General features: G+C 38.8%; 2 protein-coding genes and 1 pseudogene across 6 annotated transcripts in view; 1 reads left to right on the forward strand and 2 right to left on the reverse strand.

Moving 5' to 3' along the window:
* SENP5 (SUMO specific peptidase 5) overlaps positions 1 to 14,385 on the forward strand; it is a 56,543-nt gene that overhangs the window by 24,051 nt on the left and 18,107 nt on the right. For 3 of the 5 annotated variants that reach the window (XM_045502478.1, XM_045502481.1, XM_045502482.1), the window contains exons 2-5: positions 1,596 to 3,124; positions 11,378 to 11,483; positions 11,605 to 11,743; positions 11,995 to 12,042. In XM_045502478.1, the coding sequence (XP_045358434.1) occupies positions 1,627 to 3,124; positions 11,378 to 11,483; positions 11,605 to 11,743; positions 11,995 to 12,042 (1,791 nt within the window). In that variant the 5' untranslated portion in view covers positions 1,596 to 1,626. Of the gene's footprint in view, positions 1 to 1,061; positions 1,450 to 1,595; positions 3,125 to 11,377; positions 11,484 to 11,604; positions 11,744 to 11,994; positions 12,043 to 14,385 lie in introns of those variants that run through there. The other 2 variants (XM_045502480.1, XM_045502479.1) reach the window with 2 other exon arrangements.
* Positions 7,975 to 8,994, reverse strand: LOC123611036 (annotated as a pseudogene).
* The window catches only part of NCBP2 (nuclear cap binding protein subunit 2), a 39,631-nt gene continuing 33,220 nt past the window's right edge, over positions 7,975 to 14,385 (reverse strand). The window contains exon 5 of the mRNA XM_045502487.1: positions 7,975 to 9,678. Within this exon, the coding sequence (XP_045358443.1) occupies positions 9,675 to 9,678 (4 nt within the window). The 3' untranslated portion in view covers positions 7,975 to 9,674. The remainder of the gene's footprint in view (positions 9,679 to 14,385) is intronic.

The raw sequence follows: 14,385 nt of genomic DNA on the forward strand, positions 1-14,385 counted from the left end.
TGCTCATTGCTCAGTTACGTGCTTTCTTCTTTCAAAATTGTATTCTTGTCTGCTTTTTAAAAAAATTTTTTTTAAAGTTTTTTTTAACGTTTATTCATTTTTGAGAGACTGAGAGAGACAGAGCATGAGTGGGGAAGGGGCAGAGAGAGAGGGAGACACAGAATCTGAAGCAGGCTCCAGGCTCTGAGCTGTCAGCACAGAGCCCGACGCGGGGCTCAAACTCACCAACTGTGAGATCATGACCTGAGCCGAAGCCGGACACTCAACCGACTGAGCCACCCAGGCGCCCTTTCTTGTCTGCTTTTTAATTTTCTTTGTCCGTGAGAGTTTTCCCTTCTTAAAACCCATTTCTGTCATGTTAATGGGATTTGGAGAGGGAACTGAGGTAAACATGTGCTCAGTCCTTTTTTTTTTTTTTTCTCAGAGAAAACTGATGCACAAAAAAGTAATACAACTTTTCTTAATAAGCTAATAGCAAGCTGAAATTAGATTATTAGTTTTTTGATTCATAGTCTATTATTTCTTCTGCCCCACCACCCACAACAGCTGACACCTTTCATTCTGCACTGAAGAGCCTTCAGTAGTGCTAGATCTTATTAAATCTGAGGAGGGATCCTGTTTGGTTTTTGACTATCATTTTCATCTATCATTCCTAATAAGTGTGTCCCCGAACTTCATATATGCGTGTGTGTGCGTGTGCTTTTTTACTTAGATTCACTTGAGAATCAGAACCCTAACTGTGTGAGAGCACCTGATGGGCTCATATCCCTGCATAGTCACTCAAAGTTTTTGACTGACTGACAAAGAGGAAGCTGGTTTCCCTCTTGAGGTACTGATGTTGCTTGCATTGTCTGCCTCTAGATGTCTATACCCAGCAAAAGTATTGCCCTTCCTTTCTAAAATTTGATGTATAGAACACACTCTTTTAAAAAAAAATCTTTTAATGTTTATTTACTTTTGAGACAATGTAAGAGACAGAGTGCAAACAGTGGAGGGGCAGACAGAGGGAGACACAGAATCTGAAGTGGGTTCCAGGCTCTGAGCTGTCAGCCCAGAGCTTGATGTGGGGCTCGAACTCCCGAACTGTGAGATCATGACCTGAGCTGAAGTCGGACCCTTAACCGACTGAGCCACTCAGGCATCCCTAGAACACACTCTTTTTATATGGAATCAGTTTTAAATGGTATGTGGTCCCCCCCTCCTTCCCCATCCTTCATTTTACAAATGAGAACACAGAATTTGGGTGACTGACTTAAAGTCACTTAGCTAACAAGAAGCAGTGTCAACACCGACCGATTTTCTTCTGACTCCCTACCCTGTTTACTCCATCAGAAATTGACTACATTTTGGGAAATGATCTTGACATTTCTGTCAGTCAGCTATACCAAATGGGGTCATGTGAGAGTATTCATGTCTTCCAGTTTTCACTGTGGGGAAAACCTTAATCAGGTAAGGATTTCGTTATGTCTGATAGTCTAAATTGCACTTCATAGGCTTTTTTTTTTTGCCCCTAAGAGTTTTCTAACTTCTAATGCTGTGATTATATCTTAATGACATTTTTAGGGTAAATGTGTAACTCTTCTTTCTCTTCACAGCTGCATCAAGATCTCATTATGCATCAGAAAAATGAAAAAACAGAAGAAAATTTTATGGAGGAAAGGAATCCATTTAGCCTTTTCTGAGAAATGGAATACTGGATTTGGAGGCTTTAAGAAGTTCTGCTTTCACCAACACTTGTGCATTCTGAAAGCCAAATTGGGAAGGCCAATTATTTGGAGCAGGCAGCTGAGGCATTTCCAGTGCAGAAAGAAGGCCCTTCAAATCCAGAAGACATGGATCCAGGATGCACCTTTTTTTGCTAAGGCAAAGTCCAGTGTGGCTTCTCAGAATGTTAGTACTTTGCCCTCTAAAGTGAAAAGAAAAGACTCTAAACACTTCATTTCCTCCTCAAGGACCCTCCTGAAACTCCAAGCAGAGAGGCTGCTATCATCAACAAAGAACTCTGACCATGAATACTGTGGAGATAAAAGGCTCTTGAAGGCGGTTGCTGACTTACCAGCAAATAGTGTTTTAGGTCAGGTCAGTGGTCACAGACCTAGGACGGAGCCACAAGCTTCTGACTTTCCCATGAAGTTCAATGGGGAGAGCCAAAGTCCAGGTGAGAGTGGCACAATTGTGGTCACCTTGAGCAACCATAAGAGAAAGCGCTTTTGTTATGGCTGCTACCAAGGGCTGGAGCACCACAGGAATGGGGGACCCCTGATTCCAAAAAAGTTTCAACTTAACCAACATAGAAGAATAAAAGTATCTCCTCTTATGATGTATGAGAAATTATCCATGATTAGATTTCGGTACAGGATTCTCAGATCCCAGCACTTCAGAACAAAAAGCAAAGTTTGCAAGCTAAAAAAAGCCCAGCGAAGCTGGGTGCAGGTCACTGGGGACCATCAAGAAACCCTTAGGGAAAACAGTGAGGGTGGCAGTTGCAGCCCATTCCCTTCCCCAGAACCTAAAGACCCTTCTTGTCGGCATCAACCATACTTCCCAGATATGGACAGCAATGCTGTGATGAAGGGAAAGAACTCTCATGTGCCTGATGGCCACACTAAAGGAAGCCCTTTCTTGGGCAAGGAGCTTAGTTTAGATGAAGCATTCCCTGACCAACAGAATGGTAGTGTCACATACACCTGGGACCAGTCACCCTGTTCTCCTAAGTGCGAGTGTACAGAGCTGATTCATGATATCCCCTTATCAGAACATGATTCTAGTAACATGTTTATCTCAGAAAACGAAAGAGAAGTTATGACTCTGGGTCAGGAAAATCGGACAAGTACTGTCAGTGATGACAGAGTAAAACTGCCCATGTCTGGGGCAGATCAGTCTGTGAGTGATGTAGATGGGCCTGTGTCCGAAAAGACTGAGAGCTCATGCCAGATGGATGAGGATGGATCTCTCAAGCAGAACATTCTTAGTTCTAAGTTGCTGGACCACCCTTACTGTAAAAGTCCACTGGAGGCTCCTCTGACATGCAGTGGACTCAAACTCGAAAATCAAGCAGGAGGTGGGAGGAACAGTCAGAAAGCATCTCCCGTGGATGACGAACAGCTGTCAATCTGCCTTTCTGGTACGCACTCTTCCTTTATTCTCCCTCAACCTGCGGCCCACACTTGCTGTCCATTATCTTTTCTTTCTTTGTTCTTTTTTTAAGTTTGTTTATTTTTGAGAGACAGAATGAGTTGGGGGAGGGGCAGAGAGAGGGGGAGAGAGAGAATCCCAATCAGGCTCCGTACTGTTCCCACGGAGCCCGATGTGGAGCTGAAACTCACAAACCATGAGATCGTGACCTGAGCCAAAACCAAGAGTTGGATGCCTAACTGACTGAGTCACCCAAGTGCCCCCCATTATCTTTTCTGGGAGATTCCTGTTTTTTCCTTCCACACATGGATTTCCCTTTAAGCATTTAGACATTCTTCTTTGAAGTCTTCTATATTGCTGTATTATGGAGATGTTCAATACTTTTAAGTTTTGGTTGATGATATTTGTGTTGCTTACAGTTTTCTTCTATAAATGATAGCGCAATGAAACTACTTCTGTATACTTTAACAGTTTTTTCTCTAAGTTAAATTTGTAGTAGTGGAATTGATGATGAACAAATACACTTAAAATTTTAAGAGAATTGTAAAATTACCCTCCAAAAAGTTGAACCGGTTTACACTTGTTAAAATTTACTAATCTTCTCTTCTAGATCACCTGAGAGTTGTTTTGATTTGTGTTTTTGAGTGTAAAGTTTGAACATCTTTTTCTGTGTTTCTTGGCCATCTTTGGTTTGTATATAATTTTCCTTTGCCTAGAAGTTCCTATATGCCAGGCACTGTGCTAGTTCTGAGAATGTGGCAGTGAGCAAGAAACAGTGATTCCTACCTTGTTAAATTTTAATTACAAATGTCCTAAGAGTTTAAGTTTTTCCTTCCCCAAAGGTAAAAGTACCCTGACTTTGAGTGTGGTAATTTCACTTAAAGGAAATTATCAATTCTTCATTGTGAAACTTACCTAGCTTTAATGGCTTCAAGTTTTTACGTCATACTTTAAAAAGTCTTGTCAAAATCTACCTCATGAGTAAGCTGGTGTAAACATTTTTGGAAGACAATATGGCAATATTAGTCTTAGACCCATTCCCCTTCTTGCAGTTTATCCAAAATAAGAATATATTTATTTGTATAGGGACATTACTTATAGTATTGTCCTGGTAGTAAAAAAACTGGAGACAACTGGAGCACCTGGGTGGCTCAGTCAGTTGAGCGTCCGACTTCGGCTCAGGTCATGATCACTTGGTTCGTGAGTTCGAGCCCCGCGTTGGGCTCTGTGCTGACAACTCAGAGCCTGGAGTATGCTTTGGATTCTGTGTCCCCCTCTCTCTCCGCCCACCCCTACTTGCTCTCTCTGTCTTTCAAAAATGAATAAACATAAATTTTTTTTTTATAAAAACAAAACAAAACTGGAGACAACCAAAAAAAAGTTTCTATGGAAGTATAAATTACAGCACATCTGGGCAATAGTACATTATGAAGCTGTTAAAAAGTTCAGTCTATATTTTGAACTGAAAGCTGTCTACATAAAGTGAAAAAAGCAAGTTGCAAAACAGAATGATGCCACTTTGTTAAGAGATATACACACAAATGGAGCATATGTATAGAAGTGTGCACACACATTTGTATCGGCCACATCTGGAAATATATATCAAATTGTTATAAAGGGCTTTTCTGGGGAATTAGGAGAATTACTTCTTGGTGGTTTAAACAATTCTGAGCACTTTGTTTTCTTAACCATTAAGTATGTATAGAAAGTTTTTCTCCACAAAAAGACACAGAGTAGTACAGAGTCCTAGCAAATCTTTAAAAACAAAACAGTTTCTGTTGTTTATACTGTCTTAGAATAGGGAAAGGCAAATTCTCTACTATAAAGTTAGCAAAACCATATAATACATAAACCTGAAAAAGTAAGCATTTACGCATAGATACCAATTAACTTAAAGAGATGTAGCGCTTCCAAAAGCAATTGATCAATTGACTAATGGCATACAGTAAGACTGTAGTGTGACATGAGGAAGTAGGCATTTTTACAGAATGCACACTTGGTGATCTGCAAAGTAATTCATTTTTTAATAGACTGAGGAAAGAAGAACCAGAAGAACCATTTTTGGGGTTTTACTTAGCATCTCCATGTTGATTGAAAAGGGTTGAAGGCAGAGCAACAGCTACTGCCCATCACAGCCCTCCCTGCACCAGCAAAAAAAAAAATTACCCAAGTAGAGATAAGCCCACAATCTATCACCAAATATGAGGAAAGACAGCACAATGAAAAGGACAAATTCAACAAATAAAGGAACTAAACCTGAATAATCAGGATTAATAGAGCAATTAGAATAAGAATCCATACGGGACAATCAGTATAGTGAATGCTCCTTTAACTGACTTCTATAGCATTAGTTAATACTAAGTTCCACGGCATGGTGAATGCTGGCTTTTCTCTAATAGAACTATACATATTCACTGCAGTAGATTGATACACTTATCAAGAGCCAGTTGTACTTACTACAGTTTACTTACTGTTTTATAATTGTAAATATTGCATAAAACTGGTTTTGGAAGGAAAAAAAATAGATTCCTATGTCAGTATATTCCAGGTAGATTAAAAATTTAACCAGTTAGAAACAAACACACACAAACCTGTACACAGATGTTCATAGCATCATTATTCATCATAACCAGAAAGTAGAAACAATCCAAATGTCCATCAACTGATGAACAAGTAAGTAAAATTTTATATTTTATACAATGGGATATTCTGGCATAAAAAGGAATGAAGTACTGCTGTATGTTTCAGTGTGGATGAACCTTGAAAACATGCTAAGTAAAAAGAGCCAGGCACAAAAGGCCACATACTATGTGATTCTATTGATTTGAAATGTCCATGGTAGGCAAATATAGAGATAGAAATTAGGTTAATAGTTGCCAGGGGCTGTAGAGAGGAAGCAATGAGGAGTGACTCCTAACTGGTACAAAGTTTCTTGTGGAGTAATATGAATGTTACTAAATTAGGTGATAGTAATGGTTGGACAACTCTGAATTTCCCAAAAAAAAAAAAAAAAAAAAAAAAAATTTTTTTACACTTTAGAAGAGTAATTTTTTGTGGTATGTGAATCACGGGTCAGTAAAGCTATTAAAGAGAACACATTTTATAACACCATTTTATAATTTCACATTAATAATACATTTAATAATTTTCTGTTATTTTTTGAGAGAGTGTATGTGCAGAGATGGGACAGAGGGAGAGAGAGAATCCCAAGCAGGCTTAATGCCCAGCGTAGATCCCAGTCTCACCATGAGATCATGACCTGAGCCAAAATCAAGAGTCAGACATTCAATCAACTGAGCTACCCAGGCGTCCCAATAATACATTTTATTTATTTATTTATTTATTTATTTATTTATTTATTTTTAATTTTTTTTTTTTTCAACGTTTATTTATTTTTGGGGCAGAGAGAGAGGGAGACACAGAATCGGAAACAGGCTCCAGGCTCCGGGCCATCAGCCCAGAGCCTGACGCGGGGCTCGAACTCACGGACCTCGAGATCGTGACCTGGCTGAAGTCGGACGCTTAACCGACTGCGCCACCCAGGCGCCCCCCAATAATACATTTTAAAGCCTGATAGGAAACTCAGACGCAATATACCAGTTTGACTCCATAAACACTAAAGCTGCGTGTGTATATAAGAAGTCATTAATGAAAATTTAGAACTTTTAGATATGCATGTCCTTTGACCCAGAGATTTAACTTTTAGTGAGTGTGTTGTGAGGAAACAACAGAACCAGGATATATCAAGGGTTTTAGTTGTGACATTAATTGGAGAGCTAAAAAATTAACAAATGGTCCCCAGTAGGGAATTGTTTATGGTATACCCATTTACTGGGTTACTAGATTGTTTTGAATTGGCCTAGGGAAAAAAAAAATTCCATAGTGTATTGAATGGGATAAAATAACTTCAAAAAGAGAAACTAGAGTGCTACTTACATGTTGAATAAATAATGTTCATATTAAAGGGCATAAAAGTTCTAAAGGAATTAGAGGATGATTGCCATTTTATTTTAAAATGTTTATGGTCATGTATTAGAAAAAAAATACTGGGGCACCTGGGTGGCTCAGTTGGTTCGGTGTCCGACTTCGGCTCAGGTCATGATCTCACGACTTATGATTTTGAGCCCCATGTGGGGCTCTGTGTTGACAGCTCAGAGCCTGGAGCCTGTTTTGGATTCTGTGTCTCCCTCTCTCTGCCCCTCCCCCACTTGCGCTCTGTCTTTCCCTCTCTCTCAAAAATAAATAAATATTAAAAAAAAAAATCCTGGGCCCCTGGGTAGCTCAGTCGATTGAGCACTGAGCGTCTGACTCTTGATTTAGGCTTCGATTTACATCAAAATGAATTCCAACTGTAAATAAAAGATTTAGTTAATAGTTCTAATATTATTTGAGTGATCTTTTCCCTGTGGTTATGAGTTGGTACCTGTTATTAGGTCTCTTTCTGGATTTGGTTTTTCAATTTCTATACTAGTGGTAGTCTGTCTTAATTCTAGTAGTTTTATAATTTTTTAAAAAAAATTTATCTTGACAGTGTGTGTGAGCAGAGGAGGGGCAGAGAATCCCAAGTAGGCTCTGTGCTATCAGCACAGAGCCCGGCACAGGGCTCACACTCACAAACTATGAGATCGTGCCCTGAGCCAAAATCCAGGGTGGGACGCTTAACCAGTGGAGCCACCCGCGTGCCCCAGTTTTATAATTTGATGGGACTAGGCCCTTCTCTCTTGCCCTCCCTTATTCACCTCTCCTCTTTAATTCTTTTCAAAAATTTCTAGGAATTTCTCATGTTTTGGTCCCAAGATGAATTTTAGATTTGTTTTTTCAATTAAACAAACAAAAATAATGGCTTTGATTGGTATTGCATCACATTTATAGACTAAGGGGAAATTACATTTATTATAATACTGAGTTTTCCTGTCTAAAAACAAAGAATTACTCCATTTATTGACCTATGTCCTTTCACCAGAATTTTGTGCTTTTCACTTAGGCTTGCACATTTCTTAAGTTTAGTCTTAGCTATTTCATGCCTTATTTTGTCATTAAAATTTTGTTTTAAGTAATCTCTGCATCCAATGTTGGGCTCGAACCTACAACCCTAAGATCAAGAGTGGCATGCCCCACTGAGCCAGCCAGATGCCCCATGCCTTCCTTATTTTTGATGGGACCTTTCTGACATGTGTATTGTATTTTGTTGAAGAAGCAAATGGTTCCATTTCTTGTATGCACAACACAACCTCATTCCACATTCATGGTGGGATGTGACCTGTCAATTGCCTTTAGAAAAAACTATCCAGCACATTTGGTTTAAGATGAGCAATTTAACTTCTGAAATAACACTTCAGGTTTTGTTTTTCATATTATTTCCTTTTGTGGGTTTTTTTTTTTAATTCTTAGTTTATTAATCCTCTCATGAAGGATTTCTGCAGTATTTATCTGCACAATCACCACAGATAAAGTCACTGTAGAATCTTTACTCCTTTTTGCTGGCACCAACATTGGCTTTTGCAGTCCCCCTGACTTTCTGCATTCTGTTCTTGTGTTCTTTTGTTGTTTTCTTGAGGTCTTTTTCTTTTCATACAGGCCGTCTTACAAGACTGTGGGTTCGTTTTTCTTTGCATAATCCAAGGACTCATAAATCATGCCAAAGCCAGTCGCCTTGCCACCACCAAAATGGGTTCTGTATCCAAATACAAAGATGACATCTGATGTGGTCTTGTACATTTTGGCTATTTTTCCCCGAATTTCTGACGTAGGTACTTTTGCCTTTTCCAGATGAAGAACATCAGTGACCACTTGTTTCTGCTGAAATAGTGGACTGGTCATGAACTTGCTGGTCCCAACAGTTACTGTTGTGTTGTTCATGATGGCTGAGCTTCTAGCAGCCAGGGAGGAAGAGTTACTACCTTTTGTTACTACCTTTTGTGCTGGCAGATGGACTATAATTTGAATTCTAGTTTTTGTTTTCTTTTTCCCCTAACATTTTATCATTTCTTTCTTGGTCACATTGAAGTTTTAGTACTATACCAAATGCATTTTTCCTTTTTGGTTCATTAGTTTGTGAATGCAAGTGGGTAAAAAATAATGGGTTTAATTCTCATCTTAAGAAGCCATTTTCTGGGTAATTCTTGGCCAGGGGGTATTAAAAGGAAAAGATGCAGTGAAGAACAAGTTGCTTTTGTAGAGAAAAGATAATAGGTATCTCCTGCTTTGGAGGCAGCATAGGTTAATAGTTAATGGTTAACTTTCTGTGGTCATATAACCTATAATCAGAATCTTACTCTGCCATATGCTACTTAAGGGTTCTTGGGAAAGTTACTTAACCTCCCTAAGCTTCCTACCTCCATTGGTAAAGTAGGGATGCTGTCTAACATAGGGTAGTTAAAAGGATGAGATGTAGTAGGGCTTGGTTTATGATAATGCTATTTGAATGCAGTTTTACTTCTGGTCCCAGTGAGATGTGTGTATCAATAAGACATTGTCCTCTAGGGTTCTCCTTGAACATCCGCACAGGACCTTTCTGCTGCATTAGAAATCCATGTTTATCATCTGAAAGTGAAAACAAAAATGCAGATAAGAAGAAACAAAAATAACTTAAAATCCCCCCAATACTACCATCCATAGATAACACTGTTAAGAGGGATACCTCTTTCCTATGATACTAGTTTGGAATTGGGGTCAATATCCCATTGATAGAGGAGACTGCTTTCTTATTTGAAGAGTCTCAAGGTTGCGGAGCCTACAGTTTACTCTTTTATTATTAGGGGCATTATTTTTGTATGAAATTTGCTCTTCAAATGCAGTTTCTCAAATGTTGGGATTCCTTATCTTCTATTTGAGTTCATTTTCCCATGTAGACAGACATAAGGCTGTTCTTAGGTAACCTGTAAACACTTGTTGGCAAATACAAGTTTAGAAGCCCCAAATCTTTACCTCCTTCTCTTATTAAGCTGGAACAAAGGATTCCCTTTCTGTCTTCTTTATGCCTAAAGCCTAGACCAGAACTAGGTGTAAACAATCAGCGTTTTCCTGTTTACTATATCCTGACCTTTGCTCTGAAGCCTTTCAAATTGGGAGCCTTCTGGTAGGAGACTAACAAAAGGAAGATGTGTTTTTCACACCTTTGACCCTCCCTCAAAAAAATCCACCCTGTTCTTGGGACAGTTATTCCATTGTTCTCTTTCCTGTCCATTTTGTACTGATGTGTACCAGAGGCCATTCTTGAAGGTAGAAAGGGAACTGGGTAAAATAAGTGGCTAACAGTGCTCATTCTTCCCATCTTAATTCTGGAAACTTTTAGACTGATGGTTAATTAGATTATTGCTCTCCCCATTCAGCATCAGTGAATGTCTTAAGTCATGTCAGCATTTTTGTAAGCCTTTCTTTCCCTCAGCTTCTGTGTATTTCCTTAGAAATAAAGCCCTGATTTTATTTCCTAGGACCTTTTTAAGTATGTTTGTTCAGTGGGTCCTCGTGGAAGCCATTAAAATGCGTATACATCTTATTTGACCCAAAGACTGTCCTATTCTGGCCAAGAAGTCATCCTTTAATTCTGCTTCCCCTTTTAAAATATGCTGACACACACTTACCAAATAATAGTGACTGCGATCTCAACAAATCCTCAACAAATTGTGGTTTTTGAAAAGATAACTCCTTTAGGGGCACCTGGGTGTCTCAGTTGGTTGAGCATTCAGCTTCAGCTTAAGTCATGATCTCAGGGTTTGTGATTTCGAGCCCCGCATTGGGCTTGCTTCTGTTAGCTCTGAGCCCACTTTGGATCCTCTGTAGCCCTGCCACCCCTTCCCCACTCATGCACACATGCTCTCTCTCTCAAAAATAAAAAAATATTTTAAAAAAGAAAACTCCTTTAGTTACCAGATGTGATACACATTTAACCAGGTGATTAAACCATTTTAGATTTCACTCTTTAGAAGGGAAGATTCTTCTTCAAGGTTAAACTACTGAGTGATGTCAATCTTCAGTTTTAGCTAGCCATTTTCTAACAGTGCATCAGTAGTTTTAAAAATCCAAAGTGAAATGATACCTTAAGGCATTTCTCTCTGGATTGGAATGGTGAGGGCCTGATCTATTTTATTTCTTACAAAACATAACTTTTAATTAAAAGATTTCTGTATAGCATAATGTATAGGTTAAATGTGTGTTAAGTGTTGTGTATAGGTTAAATATTGGGAGAATGACTTTTGCTGAAAATGGTTTTTCCATTGTAATTTCTCTTCCTTTATTTAAGGATTCCTAGATGAGGTTATGAAGAAGTATGGCAGTTTGGTCCCACTCAGTGAAAAAGATGTCCTTGGAAGACTAAAAGATGTCTTTAATGAAGACTTTTCTAATAGGTTTGTCCATAATGCTTAATTTAAGCCCTTGAAAATAAAATTGTTGGCACATGTGACTTTTAAAAAAGAAGATACTTAGTAAATTTAGTGGAACTCGTGTTTCTTTCAAAATCTTTTTCAGAAAACCATTTATCAATAGAGAAATAACAAACTATCGGGCCAGGCATCAAAAATGCAACTTCCGCATCTTCTACAATAAGCACATGCTGGATATGGATGATCTGGCAACTCTGGATGGTCAGAATTGGCTGAATGACCAGGTTAGTGTATTGTAGGTTCTCAGTGTGGAAAAGTTGCAGAGGATGTTGGAATAAAATATAATTAACCTTTGGGTTGGTCTCATAGTTATGTTTTGAATCAAGGATTCTTTACCCTTACTAAAGCTACTCATTCACCAACCCCAGCATCCAAAAGGTTTGATTACTGTTAACGGTGTCAGTGTTATTCATTCTGATGGGATGTTCTGAATTGTATAGGGTTAGTAAGCTGGTTTTATGTTGACTTTTTATAGGTCATTAATATGTATGGTGAGCTGATAATGGATGCAGTCCCAGACAAAGTAAGTGAAAGTTACTCTTCAGGAGAGAGAATTCTTGTGTATTAAAATGAGGTTTCTTTTTAACTTGATGTAATTATTTGATATTCCTTCGATTTTTTTTTTTTTAATATTCCTTCGATTTTTAAAGGTTTTGATTTTATCTCGATCAGGCGCTAACAGGTTGGGCATAGGTTCTAGACAATATTTGAGCATAAGAAAGTCAGATTGCCAGTGTTTTCCTACATGTTTATTTACTTTTGAGAGCGAGCGAGCATGAGCGGGAGAGGGACAGAAAGAGGAAACACAGAATCTGAAGTGGGCTTCAGGCTCTGAGCTGTTAGCACAGAGCCTGTCGTTGGGCTTGAACCCACGAACTGCAAGATCATGACCTGAGCGGAAGTCAGACACTCAACCGGACTGAGCCATCCATGCGTGCCCCACCTTTTTTTTTTTTAAGATTTAATTTAAGATTTAAGTAATCTCTGTACGAGTGGCTTGAATTCACAATCCAAGATCAAGAGTCACACACTCCACCAACTGAACTAGACAGGCACCCCAAGGAGGCTTTTTTTTTTTTTTTTTTTTCTTTCAACGTTTATTTATTTTTGGGACAGAGAGAGACAGCATGAACGGGTGAGGGGCAGAGAGAGAGGGAGACACAGAATCGGAAACAGGCTCCAGGCTCTGAGCCATCAGCCCAGAGCCTGACACGGGGCTCGAACTCACGGACCGCGAGATCGTGACCTGGCTGAAGTCGGACGCTTAACCGACTGCGCCACTCAGGCGCCCCAAGGAGGCTTTTTTAAGGTGTGAAAAAAGTTGGGGCGCCTGGGTGGTTCAGTCAGTTGAGCATCCAACTCTGGCTCAGATCATAATCTGCCGGTTGGTGAGTTTTAGTCCTGCATCGGGCTCACTGCTGTCTTTGCAAAGCCCACTTCGGATCCTCTGGCCCCTTTCTCTCTGCCCCTCCCCCCATTCGTGCTTGCTCTCAAAAATAAAAAACAACAGTATATTTTAAGATCTTATTGGCTTTATTCAAATGATTCATGAATCAGGCAGCATCCCATCTAATAAGTAAAAAGGAGCTTTGAAGAGCTGTACAAAATGGAAGACTTATAAGGCAGAAGGGGGCAGGACAAGGGGGTTATTAGCAAGAGTAGATTGATTGCAGCAAAGTTACCTTACTTGAGGGGAAGACCAGGTCTAACAGGCAGGTTACCTAAGTAGTGCTGAGCAGGTAATTCTGTTAAGATTACAGTCCTGGGAGAGGCTGAAGTTGCAATTAGATTAGGTATTTTTGGTTTGGTGACATGGACTAAGCACAAGTCAGCACTAAGTTAGACTCTATTTTGGGTCTGTTGTCTCTTTTTTAACAGTGAGGAGATGCACAAAGAGTGTATTTTTGCTTTAAGTTTTTCAGTTTAACTTAAAGTCTTATTCTTTTTAAAGATGTAATAAAGTGGTATTCATTGTCACTTTTTCTTGGATTAATCTTGGGTATTCTGTTCAAATACAGACAAACCCTCGTTAAACTCTAAAATTCCCACAGAGTTTTGTTACTATTAAAATTATATTTTTTAATTTAATGTGTTAATTTTTCTGAGTATTTAGATTGCCTGATGGGTAACTTTTGATTTCAATATCTAAAATCTTTCCAAATACTTTTATAAATCTAATAATTTAAAACAGGTAAATAAATATAATGAGTCGGAGATTCCAATACTTTATGAATACAGACAAAATGTTTTACAACTTTCCACTTAAAATCGCAATTCTGTTGCATTTTAAATTGGAATCCTGAGGTTAATCTGTTGGATTCTCTATTATGTGAAATTCTCTTAATCACCAGAAAGTTTAAACCTAAACACATATTATAGATGACTTTTAACATAAAAGTGTTAATTTTAAGGGTATAATTTACCTTCATTATTTCTACATTATATTTAATTCTGAACCTTCATTGGATTAAAAGGACACTTACAGTCCCCAGACCAGTAGCACCAACATTACCTAGGAATTTACCAGAGATGTAAAAGTTTGAACTCTAACCTACCCCTACTGAATCAGAAACTGGAGGTGGAGCCCAGCAATCTGCTTTCACAAGCTGTCCGGATTCTAATGCACACAGAGTTTGAGAATCACTTTTCTTAGAAATAGCTATTACAAGCTCTTTTTATTGATATCTTAAGCTGCAGAGATCTCAGAACAGTGTGCATTAGGATTTTTTGGAAGGTTTATCAAACCAAACTGTTGAGCTCCATGCTCAGTTTCTGCATTAGTAAATGGTCTGGGATAAGGCCTGAAAATTTGCATTTTAAGAAGTTCCTGGGGATGCTGATACTGCTGATCTGGTGACCACATCCT

This window comes from Leopardus geoffroyi, chromosome C2 (genome assembly GCF_018350155.1).
Source record: "Leopardus geoffroyi isolate Oge1 chromosome C2, O.geoffroyi_Oge1_pat1.0, whole genome shotgun sequence".
In the NCBI taxonomy this organism is placed as follows: domain Eukaryota; kingdom Metazoa; phylum Chordata; class Mammalia; order Carnivora; family Felidae; genus Leopardus; species Leopardus geoffroyi.